Source organism: Bufo bufo, chromosome 9 (genome assembly GCF_905171765.1).
Source record: "Bufo bufo chromosome 9, aBufBuf1.1, whole genome shotgun sequence".
NCBI lineage: Eukaryota > Metazoa > Chordata > Amphibia > Anura > Bufonidae > Bufo > Bufo bufo.
The window spans coordinates 189,534,678-189,551,168 of record NC_053397.1 but is presented as its reverse complement, the minus strand read 5'-3'; the positions used below and the strand labels follow the sequence as shown (position 1 = coordinate 189,551,168).

The 16,491-nt window shown below is 43.2% G+C and overlaps 1 protein-coding gene across 1 annotated transcript in view; it reads left to right on the top strand.

Annotated features, from left to right (window-relative positions):
* Positions 1-16,491, top strand: part of NMNAT2 (nicotinamide nucleotide adenylyltransferase 2) — a 64,838-nt gene that overhangs the window by 46,534 nt on the left and 1,813 nt on the right. The window contains exons 3-10 of the mRNA XM_040407302.1: positions 2,712-2,779; positions 4,363-4,441; positions 4,764-4,890; positions 6,401-6,481; positions 9,501-9,545; positions 9,661-9,737; positions 9,891-9,992; positions 13,401-13,468. Of these exons, the coding sequence (XP_040263236.1) occupies positions 2,712-2,779; positions 4,363-4,441; positions 4,764-4,890; positions 6,401-6,481; positions 9,501-9,545; positions 9,661-9,737; positions 9,891-9,992; positions 13,401-13,468 (647 nt within the window). The remainder of the gene's footprint in view (positions 1-2,711; positions 2,780-4,362; positions 4,442-4,763; positions 4,891-6,400; positions 6,482-9,500; positions 9,546-9,660; positions 9,738-9,890; positions 9,993-13,400; positions 13,469-16,491) is intronic.

The window sequence follows — 16,491 nt, the reverse complement described above, 5'->3', positions numbered from 1 at the left end:
ACTTGACTATTATAACAATTATCAGCCCTTTGAACTCCATCTCAGGCGTCATGTACACAACTGTACGTGTTTTGCAGTCCACAAACCACGGATACGCAACATGCGAAAGTGGTGCATGTTCCATCCGCGTAGACCTCAATGGGTCCATGCTCCGCATTGTGTGGACAAGTATAGGACATGTTCTATCTTTTTGCGGAACAGACGTACGGATCATCCATGTGCTTTATGCATCTGTATGTCCATTCCACAATAATATAGGATATGTTCGCAATATACGCAAAAACACCCAATTCTGTCACCAGTGGTGGCTAGCCAGGCAATGTGCAACGAGCTGCCCCCTCTGTAGTAGTAGCAGTCCTGGAGTGTAGAATGCCAAGAGGTATACTGTGGCCCAATGTTTGTGTCACAGTGCTCCTACCTTAAAGCTGCCGCTTCCCAGTTTAGTGTGATTCTCCTTTACTTGTTTCCAGCAGGATGCAATATGGTGGCAGGCCTTAGTACTCTGCTCTCTCTGCTGTGCCCATCTCAGGCTTAAGGCTTGTTTTTGGACTTCATAGAGGTTCTGGTACCGTTGAGTGGGGTGCCTTTGGCCGTTGACCTCCTCATAATACTCAATCTATTAAATTCAAGGAGTCGTGGTGTGCTCTTCAAGCTGCTTCCCAGGGCTCCTGCATCAGGAGAGGAAAACACTCCCTCACTGCGCCATGTTGTCTGATCTCTTTCTCAGTCTAACTCCAACTAACTAAACTTCTTCAGCAAACTTTTCATTTGGTGGGAAGCGGAACAGAAAGTACGGAATGGTTAGTCCCATTCTATCTAAAGAAATCTTCCAGAACATATGCCACCTGCTGGAAAACCAGGCACATAACATATGAAAGCAGTTGCATAACAGTATTAAGGCACTAAATGAGCAGACCTTGCAATAAATATACTGATGGGATACATTGCTAGACATAGGAACCCGTAGCCAGGTGACAAAATGGTAGTGCCCCACTCCGGGGTACTACAAATGTTAAGCAAATGCCGTGGTACAATGAATGGGCATCTATGTAATATAAGGGTGACTTAAGCCTGCCGGAGGAGGAGCCGCTGTTATGATGTGGCTCTCCATTGTTGCTCATTGAGGGTGGTCTCGAGGGGTAGAAATCCCTTTGCGATGTCTATATGCCCTAATACCACAAACTATATTATTTACATTTGCTCTTCGTTAATTTAAAGGGGTTATCCAGGCTACAGATATTGACCTCAGGATAGGTCTTCAATACTGTATTGAATTGGTGGGGTCCGACACCCACCAGTACCCCCACCAGTGAGCTGTTTTAGACAGCTGTTTTGAGGGAAGCTATACATTGTAGTATTGTGTAGTTTCCAGTGCCAGTGTACTGTTCACTTAAATGTTTTCTGGATTAACCCCTCATCTACTGATTTGCCTTCGGATGGTTCTGCTGCTATTCTGACTGTGGCTTGTTTCTAGATTAACCCTTCATCCACCATCCAGTGTTTTGTCACTTTTGGATAGATTTATCAAAATTGATGTCAAGGAAAACTGGCTTAGTTGCCCTTAGCAACCAATCAGTTTCCACCTTTTATTTTTCAGAGCTCCTTTGGAAAATGAAAGGTGCAAACTGTTTGATTGTCATGGGCAGCTAAGCAAGATGTCCTTTCTACCAGTTTTGATAAATTTCCCCCTAAGTGTCTCTCCTAGTTTTGATCCTGCTCATCTATTATAGTTTGTAACCCCCGCCCAGTCATTCTAGTAGATCTGCTTTTAACAAGCTCGCGCCAGTTTTTTGCTACCTTACCCCACAGACTTAGCAACATCTGCATGGAGTTTGTATGTTTTCTTTCTGTTTGCAAGGGTTTCTACCAAGTGCTCCGCTTTCCTCCCACACACCAAAGACATACTGATAGGGAATTTAGATTGTCAGCTCCACTGGACACAGTAAATGATGCTAACATCTGTAAAGCGCTGTGGAATATGTTGGCGCTATATAAGTGAGTAAAATAAATAGTAAATAACCTGGGTCTCCAGTTTCCAAATCCATCTGCCCTTGCTGTGGGTTCTAGTGAAGAACCTATGAGTAACCTTAGCTTCCTACCAACGGGAGGGCTTAGGGAAGACTGGTAGCCGTTTCTGAGTTTGCTGGCTGTGGTTCCTGATGGTGACCATAGTATTCCTCACAGCTAGGTTTTAATATCTTCCAAATCCAAAATGTCTGATTCATCTTTCCACCCATGTCGGCTGTAGGGGTGTACTCAACTTCATACACATTGTCAGACAGTTCTGCCGAAATCAACCGGGTTTGACCTTGATTTCATGTATGTCAGCGTAAAGTCCTAATCCAATTAACATTCTCACCTTTTCCTTTCCGGACCGCTCACCTGACGGAGTAATCTTTCTATTACTGCCAAAGTAAATTCAATTACTATCCATAAACTCCAGTGGGAGATTCCCATTACTTCATGAGCAAGCTGCTATAATTGGTCTTCTTTTTCTGAAGCAATCATTTAGAAGAAATATCATTTCCGTCATGGGAAATGTAATTGACAAAAATATAAAGAAATTAAAATGAATACACGTGTCCGGGAGGGGGAGGGGGGCGGGCTCGTCCTCTGGGTAAAAAAATGTGCTTATTCTTTTGTCTTTAAGTATTACTGACCATCAGTGGACCATCATGATCATAAATTGTCTTTTTTTGTGTCCTCTTTAGGGTCTGGTCTCAAGTCGGCATCGTCTGACCATGTGCCAGTTGGCTGTGCAGAATTCTGACTGGATTCGGTGAGATTTGGCTTAAGGGGCATGATATCAATAACGCAAAAGCGCTGATTACTAAGAGCTGATAAACCAAAAGTTCTGTAGGGACAGACTTGCCCACCAGAATCAGAGGAGCCTTCAGTAGGACCAGGCACCGACACAATAATGAGCGCCTATGGTCCAGCACCGAACCTGTTGATTTTGGCAGGAACAGCCAACTACCATATGTATATTTTGGGGCTCCCGATTCTCTCTCAACAGAAGATGTTGTGGAATAGAAAGATCGGACATGCCGAATTTTAGCACCTGGTCCTTTTATTCTGTGGTGGGATAATCCACTGCCAAAACAGTCTGGCAGGAGCTTAATCTTATCTCCCCATTCAGAACATATGAACTTTTGGCCAAGCCAAGCGTGCATGTGTATGGCAGGGTCAGGAGGAATAGCTGCTGGCCAAACAATTTGTTCAGCCGACAGCTATTGAATATGTATGATCTTTTTCTTATAGGTTGAATATGTCATGCTGAATTCATGCCCACAGGGTTTATAAAGCACTTAAAGAGGAGATCACCTCTCCAGACATGTGTGTTTTAGTAATCCCTGTATGATGTGCCATTCTTTTATCATTCTTGCTAGAAGTTTTCAATGAAGGTCCAGCTGGGAGGTACCAGTTGGTGGCAGCACTGATTGGATAATATCAGACTGTGCAGGGACACCCCCCCCCCCAAGTGATAGCACCAATCTGGACGTTCCTTGTAAGCTGCTTTTTTATTTATAACTTGTAGCAGGAATAATAAAGGAATGGCACAACACAGAGTCATAAGAATAGAATTTACAGAATTTATTACATGGGGAATGCAAGTGTTTACTAAAACAGACATGTCAGGAGAGGCGACAGGACCTGCACAGGTTTTGTACAGATTCTCTGGTGGGTCCAAGGAAACCCCCAGTGGGTTGGAATATATACACTGCAGAATAGAGACTTCTAAGAGGGTCATATATAGCTGAAGAAACAAGAAAATAAAATGATTAGGGGTAAAGTAATACAAGTAAAGTAGAAGTAAAGTAATATAAGTAAATGAAACTGAAAAGTTAAAGGGGTTGTCCGGGTTCAGAGCTGAACGCAGACATACCCATATTTTCACCCAGGCAGCCCCCCTGATGTTAGTATTGGAGCATTTCATGCTCCGATGCTCTCCCTTGCCCTGCGCTGGATCGTGCAGGGCAAGGGCTTTTTTATTTACAACACACTGCCGGACGGAGGCTTCCGCCCAGCAGTGTGTTCGGTGATGTCACTGGCTCTGATGGGCTGGCTTTAGTGCTGCCCTAGCTTTATAACAGGCTAGGGCAGTGCTAAAGTCCGCCCATCAGTGCAGGTGACGTCATGGGCTCACTGCTAGGAGGAAGCCTCCGCCTGGCAGCCTTAAGGAGAGCCTGGTATGTCACTGGATCTCCTGAATTGCTCTGATGCTCTTGTCGGGGGGGCTGCCTGGGTGAACCCAGACAACCCCTTTAAGTTGTTATTAGGCCTAGAGGATCTATGTTCACACAGGTTTAATAAAGTAGGTTGCCTCCCTGTGTTACGAGCCTGAACCTTTCCATTCTGCAGGGTAGACCCATGGGAATGCTACCAGGATACTTGGCAGACAACATGCAGTGTTTTGGAGCATCACCGAGACCTCATGAAGGTGAGACAAAAAATGTTCTGTGTGCTATATGGGGGCTGACTGACTATAAGAACGCCACATTGAGCCCTAGACTTTCTACAAGGATAATGGGGGGAGACTTATCAAAACTGGGGTAAAGGAAAACCAGCAACCAATCAGATTCCACCTTTCATTTTTTAGAGCTCCGTTGGAAAATGAAAGGTGGAATCTGATTGGTTTCAATGGGCTTTTCCTTTACACCAGTTTTGATAAATTTCCCCCAATGTTTCTAGACTTTCTGGTAGATTAGTAAGAAGCCTGCAGGCAGTAAAATGGTGATAATATAGCTTCTATTCCTTTCCAGAGGGTAACTGGCTGCATACTGTCTAATGTGAACACGCCATCCGTCACACCGATCATTAATCAGACCCTGAACCAGCCGACACAACCCATCTACCAAAACAACAATCTCACCAACAAGCCCACCGCAGGCAAGTGTGTGCATGATCGGTGGACACGAAAGAAACTGGATCCCCAAGGAATACTGAGTCACAGTGGAGACTTTCCTATGAGGTCTTCATCATGCCTCGTGCTTGTCCTCTGGGGCGCTCCATTATAGACATATCTTCAAATACAGTTACCTGCCGAATACATAAGCACTTTGCAAAACAAGAAGGCAACATGTCCTTCAAAGTTTATAGGAGTCAAAGTTTTTAGGTTTTTTTGTGAGCCCACCTTTGAAGAATCCTCAGATTTCACAATAGATCATAGTGATCATACCACCAACCTAATAACACCAAGTATATTTATATATCATGAAGGGATGGACAGGGTAGGTACTAATAGGCCTTGACAGACAATTACAAGTGTAATGCTGTAGATATATCAATGTAGGACAATTGACCAAGAGGGACATTTTAGGAGCCAGAAAGGTCAGGATCTGGTTAAAAAAAAATATCTCTTAAAAAAATAAGAGGAGATTAAACTCAAGTGTACATGTTATCACTATCCTAACCAGGGGCGGACTGTGAACTTAAAGTGGCCCTGAAAAAAAACCTAAAAGTGGCGCCATGGTATAAACAGGTCCAAATTGACAGAGGGTGGGTCAACACATGTAGGCAGAGACAACAGAAATAGGTGGGGCCAGCAATACCATAGTGCAGAGCAAAATGCCCCAGTGCAGCACAAAATACCGCTCCAGCAGAGCCAAATACCACAGTGCAGCACAAAATAATGCCGCAAACAGCACAAAATACATCCCCAAAAAATTCCACTGGCCGGCCGTGAAGAGGGCTCAGGAGGCCATCTGGGCATCGGCCTACTGGGAAATTTCCCTGTAAGGTCTATAACCCATATATGCAACCTGCCCAGCAGAACCAAATACCACAGTGCAGCACAAAATATTGCCCCAGCAGAACCAAATACCACAGTGTAGCACAAGATATTGCCTCAGGAGAACCAGATACCACAGTGCAGCACAAAATACTGCCCCAGGAGAACCAAATGCAACAGTCCAGCAAAAAATACTGCCCCAGTAGAACCAAATGCCACAGTGCAGCACAAAATACTGCCCCGGCAGAACCAAATGCCACAGTGCAGCACAAAATACTGCCCCGGCAGAACCAAATGTCACAGTGCAGCATTCCACCTACACCACAGTATGATACTGTATCATTGTCCTGAGGACGGCAATACAGTGGAATTCAGGTGGGCACCTGTGGCCGCGGGCCAGGTACATAAGTGCCTGATGTTCCCAGCATTAATTAATACTGAGTGCATTAGGTCTGATCCTAACTTATTGGAACTAATGGAGTGTAGAATTATAACCTGTTGATACTAGGAAACCATCAACAAGCAGATTGGTTCAATAATGAGTTAAAAATAAAGAAAATAAGTCATGTATGGCAAAAGCAGGTGTGAATGACTAAAGTGTCATATATACAGTTGCATAGTATTAATATAACCATCAGTAATTGGTTTATTTTTATTTTCTTCTGTTAGTGAAGTTTCTGGGAAAAGTTGGAGAAGGACTGAGTCGTATGTGCTGTGTGCGTCCCAATCTGCAGCGTGTTACATTTGTGGGTAAGTTTCCAGAGATTCTTTTTGTATATGTTTTATATTTTAAAACCAGCAGACGAGTGATATCTCATGTATGTCCTGCAGAGGGCACATTGAAAGGCAGTCTGTCAGCAATTTTGACCACCCTGCTGACAGCACTAGATAGGTTTATCAGGAGTAGTGTGAATATGAAGGTTTATTCTGCTAAATTCTGTTCCTGCAAGTGCCCAAGGCGGTGCTTCACTGTGAAGTGCTCTCTGCATTGGCCTGCTTCACAGACCTTCTCCTCTGCTCTGGGTAACAGCTGTACTGGTCTCCTGGTTGGATGCTACAGCTGTCACTCACAGCAGAGGGGAGGGACGGTGAAGCAGCTCAATGCAGAGAATACTTCACAGTAAAGCTCCTCCCTGGGCACTTACAGGAACAGAATGTGGCAGAATAAAAGTTCATAATTACATTACTCTTCCTAATGAAATCCCCATAAAAGGTATGTTTGTACTGCTCCCCCAGCCCCTACCTACTGCTGTCAGCAGTCTGGCATGGTCAAAACTGCTGATGGACTCCCTTTAAAATACCATCTTGTGATTTAAAACATTGTTTTATTGTACTGTCCTTCAGATGGGAAAAGAGAGCTGCTCACAGCAGATAAAGTGCATTCAGAAAATCCTTAGACCCTTTCACTTTTTTCTGTTGGCCTTGAGCTAAAATAAAAAAAATAACGTTTTCCCACCTAAATCTGCACTCAATACCCCATAATGGGAAAGTAGAAAGAGAAATGTAGAATATTTAGAAAATGTAATAAAAAAAATTAAAACAGAAATTTTGCATGAACATAAGTATTCAGTCAGACCCTTGAAATATACCTCTGGGGTCCTCCCATTTCTCTTGATTATCTTTTCTCCACCTGTGAGAACTTCAGTTGACTGGACATGGTTTGGAAAGACAAAAGCATATAAGCGCAAAAACCAAGCCATGAGGAGCAAAGAACTGCCTGTAGAACTCAGAGACAGGATTGTGTGGAGGCACAGATCTGGAGAAGGGTACAAAAACATTGCTGGTGCACTGAAAGTTCACAAGAGCACAGTGGCCTCCATAATTCTTAAATGGAGGACGTTTGGAACAACCAGGTCTCTTCCTAGAGCTGGCCACCCCACCAAACTAAAGGGCCTTGGTAAGAGAAGTGACCAAGAACCCATTGGTCACTCTGGCTGAGCTCCAAAGATCCTGTGTGGAGATGGGAGAAACTTCCAGAAGGTGAACCATCACTGCAGCACTCCACCAATCTGGGCTTTATGGTAGAGTGGCCAGAAAGCTTTTCCTCAGTAAAAGACACATGAAAATGAGTTTAATTTAAAAAAAAAAAGCAACTAAAGGACTCTCAGACTGAAAAATAAAACTTTTTTTTTTTACTTTTTAACCTTGATTCTAAGATAATGATCATGTTTGGAGGAAACCAGGCATTGCTCATCACCTGCCCAATACCATCCTTACAGTGAAGTATGGTGATGGAAACATCATGCTGGGGAGGGGGGGGGTGTATGGTCAGTGACTGGACAGGGAGACTGGTCAGGGTTGAGAGAAAGCTGAGTGGGGCAAAGTATAGAGATGTTTTAAATGAAAACCTGATCCACAGTGCTCTGGACCTCAGACTGGGCTGAAGGTTTACCTTCCAATAAGACAATGACCCTAAGCACACAGCCAAGACAACATAGAAGTGGCTTAGGGACATTGAGTGACCCAGCCACAGCCCTTACTTGAATCCAATCGAACATCTCTGGAGAGACCTGAAAATGGCTGTCCACTGATGATCCCCATCCAACCTGGCAGAGCATGAGAGGATCTTCGGAGAAGAATGGCAGAAATTCCCCAACTCCAGGTGTGCAAACCTTGTGGCATCATACTCAAGAAGATTGTAACCCAAAGGTTTTTCAACTCAAGTCCTGTGTAAAGGGTCTGAATACTTATGTGAATGCAAGATTTTAGTTTTCCCTTTTCAATAAATTAGCAAAGATTTCTAACATCCCGTTTTCAGTGCAGAATTGAGGTGCAGAATTATAGGGAAAAACTAATTTTTTCTTAATTTTAGCACAAGACCACAACATAACAAAATGTGAAAAAAGTGAAAGGGTGTGAAGACTTTCTGAATGCATTGTATATTTTTGGGCTTGCAGTCAGTAATTCTGATGAAGTAAATGACAAACTGTAGACTGTAACTGCACAGCAGAGATTTTATTTAAGATTGACAATCCCCTGTCCATATGGTGGTGTTTGTTCACATCACTGCTTTTTAACAGAAACCAAGGGTGCCTGATGGACCCCATTGACTCTTTCTGTACTCCAGACTTGGCATAGCTCGATACAATGGTTAGTGGCCGTGAATGGTACTGCGGTTCTCTCCCATTCAGAAAGCTATTACCCATTTTACCTTTAACATGCTGCTGCCACTAGAGGGAGCATGGGAGCTTACTGCAGACTGTGAGACTATTAAGTTCAATGTATAACTAGTATGCAGTTAGCTCCTAAGCTCCCTCTAGTGGTAGCTGCAGAGTTGCAGTTCTATAACATAAAAAAACAATGCGGCTGCTAGACAGCTAAATCAACCACATGGGATTGTGAAACTATTTAAATAAAATAAATTAATTTCCAGGGCGTACACCCACTCTAGTTTACTGAAATTCCAAATTGAGAAAACTAATGCACAATGCATTTTAGGCTTCTCCCTTTGCCGGCAGGCTGTTCCGGCATAGATTATCTGGAATCTGCCAGACAGAAAATGCTGCGCACAGCATTTTTTTTCCGGTTGAATCCCAGCATAGTTGCCGGGTAGCAGCTGAATCTCCGGCGGACCCTATTATAGTTAATTGGGCCGATGGGCATTCTGGTACCATGCCAGATCCAGAGATCTCTTACTACATATGGGAAACTAAACTAACTCGTGTATCAAGGTAACTTGTGCTACATCTGTACAAGCAATAACATAGAAATGCTTGGCATGTATTCATATGTGACTTCACATAACTGGTTGTGTCATTTTGTTTGACAGATGAAAATGCAAACTTGGGCACAGTCATGAGATATGAAGAAATAGGTAAGTGCCAGTAAGAGTCAGTGTGATGGGACAGGTGGTGTAGAGGCGGCACTCTCTCTGTGATACTATAGACGTTGGTCTTCTCACTCATACACTTGCTGTCCTTCCTACCCAGAGCTGCGGATCTTGCTCCTGTGTGGTAGTGACCTGCTTGAGTCATTTTGTATCCCTGGCCTCTGGAATGAGTCAGAAGTGAGTATTGTTCCTTATGTTGTCTACAGACCCTTCTGCTTTCATTCTCCTTCCTTGGATGACAGACGTGTTGAGTTACACGGGTGACTGGATAGTGATGATGTCTGGTTTTCTTCCTTGCTCACTGCGCTGTGTATCTGTGTTTCCCTGTAGATGGAGGTGATCGTTGGAGATTTTGGCATCGTGGTGGTGCCACGTGACGGTACAGACACTGAGCAAATCATGAATCACTCATCAGTTCTCCGTAAATACAAGGTGTGTTCTGCTCTTATCTGTAAACTTTTAGTCATTGCTAAGGCAAATGTTTCCCTGGACGACCAACTTTAATGATTTTATTGACATTATTTATAATTACCATCTATTATTATATATATATATTATATAATCAATTGTTATATATTATATATACCGGTAATTAAAATCTATTATTATAACTATAAATATAGTTTTTTTCTTGTAAAATAGAAAAATAAAAAAAATTCTAATTTTAGCTGAGCAGAGCTCAGTTGACTTGGGCTATGTTCACACTTACGTCATGGTCTCTGTTACAGAAGCCACAGGACAGTACCAGATCTGTTGTATGGCGTATACCGCCGATGGCTTGATAATGAGTTCCATGGTGGTGGCTTTGACGGGAAGAATTCTGCTGCACGGAGCACTGTTCTTTTCATCGAATCTGATGGGACTTGTGACGGAGGCTCAGAATATAGCCCCCCCCAACACAAATGCCGGTCTAAAACGCCAATCTTAATAACCCCTATAGGCGTAGGCCTCTACATAACTTCAGCGTATCCTGCACCAGTCTAAATGTAAGCCAGCTTCCTAGCTGTCTTACATTTATACCATTTTCTACGCCTAAAACAGGCGTAGAAAATGATGAATGAGATGAGGCGTGAGCGGGGAAAAGCCACAGATTGCAGCACAAATAACTTTTGAACCGCAATCTGTGCCAGTAATACGCCTAATATATGAGTATTTCTGGATAGTAAATGACCCCCTTTGTTCACATTAGTGTTGGGGGCTCCATCATAAATTCTGACAGATTCGATGAGAAGAATATTGTTGCCTGCAAAATGACTGACACTACACTGCGTGCAGAATTATTAGGCAAATGAGTATTTTGACCACATCATCCTCTTTATGCATGTTGTCTTACTCCAAGCTGTATAGGCTCGAAAGCCTACTACCAATTAAGCATATTAGGTGATGTGCATCTCTGTAATGAGAAGGGGTGTGGTCTAATGACATCAACACCCTATATTAGGTGTGCATAATTATTAGGCAACTTCCTTTCCTTTGGCAAAATGGGTCAAAAGAAGGACTTGACAGGCTCAGAAAAGTCAAAAATAGTGAGATATCTTGCAGAGGGATGCAGCACTCTTAAAATTGCACAGCTTCTGAAGCGTGATCATCAAACAATCAAGCGTTTCATTCAAAATAGTCAACAGGGTCGCAAGAAGCGTGTGGAAAAACCAAGGCGCAAAATAACTGCCCATGAACTGAGAAAAGTCAAGCGTGCAGCTGCCAAGATGCCACTTGCCACCAGTTTGGCCATATTTCAGAGCTGCAACATCACTGGAGTGCCCAAAAGCACAAGGTGTGCAATACTCAGAGACATGGCCAAGGTAAGAAAGGCTGAAAGACGACCACCACTGAACAAGACACACAAGCTGAAACGTCAAGACTGGGCCAAGAAATATCTCAAGACTGATTTTTCTAAGGTTTTATGGACTGATGAAATGAGAGTGAGTCTTGATGGGCCAGATGGATGGGCCCGTGGCTGGATTGGTAAAAGGCAGAGAGCTCCAGTCCGACTCAGACGCCAGCAAGGTGGAGGTGGAGTACTGGTTTGGGCTGGTATCATCAAAGATGAGCTTGTGGGGCCTTTTCGGGTTGAGGATGGAGTCAAGCTCAACTCCCAGTCCTACTGCCAGTTTCTGGAAGACACCTTCTTCAAGCAGTGGTACAGGAAGAAGTCTGCATCCTTCAAGAAAAACATGATTTTCATGCAGGACAATGCTCCATCACACGCGTCCAAGTACTCCACAGCGTGGCTGGCAAGAAAGGGTATAAAAGAAGAAAATCTAATGACATTGCCTCCTTGTTCACCTGATCTGAACCCCATTGAGAACCTGTGGTCCATCATCAAATGTGAGATTTACAAGGAGGGAAAACAGTACACCTCTCTGAACAGTGTCTGGGAGGCTGTGGTTGCTGCTGCACGCAATGTTGATGGTGAACAGATCAAAACACTGACAGAATCCATGGATGGCAGGCTTTTGAGTGTCCTTGCAAAGAAAGGTGGCTATATTGGTCACTGATTTGTTTTTGTTTTGTTTTTGAATGTCAGAAATGTATATTTGTGAATGTTGAGATGTTATATTAGTTTCACTGGTAAAAATAAATAATTGAAATGGGTATATATTTGTTTTTTGTTAAGTTGCCTAATAATTATGCACAGTAATAGTCACCTGCACACACAGATATCCCCCTAAAATAGCTAAAACTAAAAACAAACTAAAAACTACTTCCAAAAATATTCAGCTTTGATATTAATGAGTTTTTTGGGTTCATTGAGAACATGGTTGTTGTTCAATAATAAAATTAATCCTCAAAAATACAACTTGCCTAATAATTCTGCACTCCCTGTATAATGGAACCCCAACCGATCCATTATAATTCAATGGCGTCTGCTAGGCAACGGTGGTATCCACCATACCACGGATACATTGTGTAGTGGTCAGGGCTGGGTGAATGGGCGCAGAGCTGTGATTGCCAGCTACGCCCACCACACAGTGGATAGAGCTGTGGAGGTCCGATGCCAATTTCCAGCTCTACAACGAAATTGCTGATCAGTGCGGGTGCAGGGTGTTGGACCCCTGACGATCATTGATGCGCTATCCTGAGGATAGGCCATCAACATCAAAATACTGGACAACACCTTTAAAGGGATAAGAAATCTAAGCTTTGATAAACTTTTCTCTACCATTTGCAAACAGGAGAAGGCGATATACACAAAATAAAAATCTCTTTCCTTTGTCAGTTGATACCAATACACCCCTCCATCATGAAGAAGGAATACAGAATACTTGTCTTCACATTCTATTCAGACTTCTGTTAGGGTTGGTGTGAACCATGAGCCCTACCAAAGCTAGAACCAGCCCTAAACCTAACGCAGATCCAGAGATCTGCCCATTCATTGCTCAGGGGGCATGTCCTTTCTCAGGGGTTGCCTTTTCTGGTGCACCTGGTGGCAGTTGAAGGATGGAATCGAGCATGTGCATCCACCACAGTGAGGTGGACAAAGAAATTAGTAAAGGGGCAAACAGAAGGTGGCGCTATACAGCTAGATTTCATGGAATAACTCAGAGGCTATAGTCAACTTTTAATTACATGAAATTAGAAAATTATACAGATCCAGGTGCTGGTTTGAAAACTGTAGGATATTTATTGTGGGACAACCCCTGTAAGAATGTATTGCCTCTGTAGAGGAGCAGGAGTAATCCATCCAACAATAAATGGCACTACCCTGGGATAATGACCCCTCTCCATTATACCTATCACAGCAGTAAGGGCTGTGAACATAAGCCCTTGAATGCCAGTGGTTGAACTTCTAGGATGTATGTCACATTATATCTCCTAACACTATCCCTTCCCTTACAGAACAACATCCTGGTGGTTAAAGATGACAGCAACCATCCGATGTCCCATGTGAGCTCCACCAAGAGCAGGTAATGCATATACCATTCCCAAGTGTAGGTTGTCTATGGAGTAGGGGTTTGACTCCTACTGACCATACATTAATGGTGTGTCGTAAGACTAGGTCAGGGGTCAGCAAACCTGGCACTCCAGCTGCTGTAAAACTACAACTCCCAGCATGCACACTTGCTTGACTGTTCTTGTATCTACCTTAGAAGTGAGTGAAGCATGCTGGGAGTTGCAGTTTCAGAACAGCTGGGGTGCTGGTGGTTGCTGATCCTTGGACTAGGTCATGAAACTGCTTTACAACTTCACATTCCAATATAATTTACTATTAATTTACAACATTCCAATCTGAGAAATTTAAAGGGGGTTTCCACTTTGGACAATCCTGACGTGTCAAGACCCCCTATAAACATTGTTGTATTTCTGGCACAGATTGTGGCACAAAGGTACTGTGACTTCTCCCCACTCATGCCAGGTCTAAAAATGTGGGCGTTATGTAGGCGGAGAAGGGGATGGGCCGGCAGACCCGTCTCATTTACCATTTTCTACGCCTGTTTTAAGTGTAGAAAATTGTCTAAATGTAAGACAGCTAGGAAACGGTCTTACATTTAGTAGCGGCGGAGGATCTGCCAAAGTTATGTAGAGGCCGGCGCCTCTTCATAACTAAGGCCGGCGCCTCTTCATAACTAAGGCCGGCGCCTCTTCATAACTAAGGCCGATCCACCACCCGCTATAGGGCTTGTTAAGACCGGTGTTTAAAACTTCGTTCTTAATAAATGTGCCCCATTGTGTTAGCCGAACCCACCGAGTTTGTCCAACATTCTTATGTGTGTGGGGAGTTCCTGACTCTCCCCTGACAGATGTTGTTGGGGGAGAGAAGGATCGGGCAGAGTGAGTATTGTTCCAGATTGTTTTGTTCTCAGAGGAGATAAGCCCCTTCCAGAACTGTCTGGCAGCGGCTTTTCCCCCTCTACCCATTGAATACATATACACATTTAGCTGAACCGAACGTGTATGTGTATGGGGGAGACGGGAGGGAGTCTGGGGAGATAGCTGTCAGCCAAACGATCGTCCTACAATTGAATGTGTGTGGGGCCTGATAATAAGCAAATCACAAAATATCCCCCAGTAATCACCTGTAATCTGTAGGAAAACATTTTAGTAAGTGCTCAATTTCCCTGCAGCGCCACCACAGGGGAAATTAAACATTACACAATGTCCATTCATATTAGTAAGGGCAGGACCTCCAAAACCAAAGATGCTCTATGTAACAGTTCTCAACCTCATCCCACTTTCCCGAACAAAGGACCCCTCTCTAATTAATCAGAAATCCCTAATCTTATACAGTTGCAAGAAAAAGTATGTGAACCCTTTGGAATGATATGGATTTCTGCACAAATTGGTCATAAAATGTCATCTGATCACAACAATAGACAATCACAGTCTGCTTAAACTAATAACACACAAAGAATTAAATGTTACCATGTTTGTATTGAACACACCATGTAAACATTCACAGTGCATGTGGAAAAAGTATGTGAACCCTTGGATTTAATAACTGATTGAACCTCCTTTGGCAGCAATAACTTCAACTAAACGTTTCCTGTAGTTGCAGATCAGACGTGCACAACGGTCAGGAGTAATTCTTGACCATCCCTCTTTACAGAACTGTTTCAGTTCAGCAATAATCTTGGGATGTCTGGTGTGAATCGCTTTCATCTCAATCGGGTTGAGGTCCGGACTCTGACTGGGCCACTCCAGAAGGCGTATTTTCTTCTGTTTAAGCCATTCTGTTGATTTACTTCTATGCTTTGGATCATTGTCCTGTTGCAACACCCATCTTCTGTTGAGCTTCAGCTGGTGGACAGATGGCCTTAAGTTCTCCTGCAAAATGTCTTGATAAACTTGGGAATTAATTTTTCCTTCGATAATAGCAATCCGTCCAGGCCCTGACGCAGCAAAGCAGCCCCAAACCATGATACAACTACCACCATACTTCACAGTTGGGATGAGGTTTTGATGTTGGTGTGCTGTGCCTCTTTTTCTCCACACATAGTGTTGTGTGTTTCTTCCAAACAACTCAACTTTGGTTTCATCTGTCCACAGAATATTTTGCCAGTACTGCTGTGGAACATCCAGGTGCTCTTGTGCAAACTGTAAACGTGCAGCAATGTTTTTTTTGGACAGCAGTGGCTTCCTCTGTGGTATCCTCCCATTAAATCCATTCTTGTTCAGTGTTTTACGTATCGTAGATTCGTTAACAGGGATGTTAGCATATGCCAGAGACTTTTGTAAGTCTTTAGCTGACACTCTAGGATTCTTCTTCACCTCATTGAGCAGTCTGCGCTGTGCTCTTGCAGTCATCTTTACAGGATGGCCACTCTTAGGGAGAGTAGCAGCAGTGCTGAACTTTCTCAATTCATAGACAATTTGTCTTACCGTGGACTGATGAACAGCAAGGCTTTTGGAGATACTTTTATAACCCTTTCCAGCTTTATGCAAGTAAACAATTCTTAATCGTAGGTCTTCTGAGAGCTCTTTTGTGCGAGGCATCATTCACATCAGGCAATGCTTCTTGTGAAAAGCAAACCCAGAACTGGTGTGTGTTTTTTATAGGGAAGCTGTAACCAACACCTCCAATCTCATCTCATTGATTGGACTCCAGTTGGTTGACACCTCACTCCAATTAGCTCTTGGAGATGTCATTAGTCTAGGTGTTCACATACTTTTTCCACTTGCACTGTGAATGTTTACATGGTGTGTTCAATAAAAACATGGTAACATTTAATTCTTTGTGTGTTATTAGTTTAAGCAGACTGTGATTGTCTATTGTTGAAGATCAGATGACATTTTATGACCAATTTGTGCAGAAATCCATATCATTCCAAAGGGTTCACATACTTTTTCTTCCAACTGTATATGTTTGTGAAAAGGTCCACTTCTACCCGCCAATGCAACTATTTTAACAAAATTGTACAAGTAGATGAACAGAACTACGGCACCCTTGGAGTAGAGTAACAATTCATAAGTAAAAAAGGCGCATCTGCAT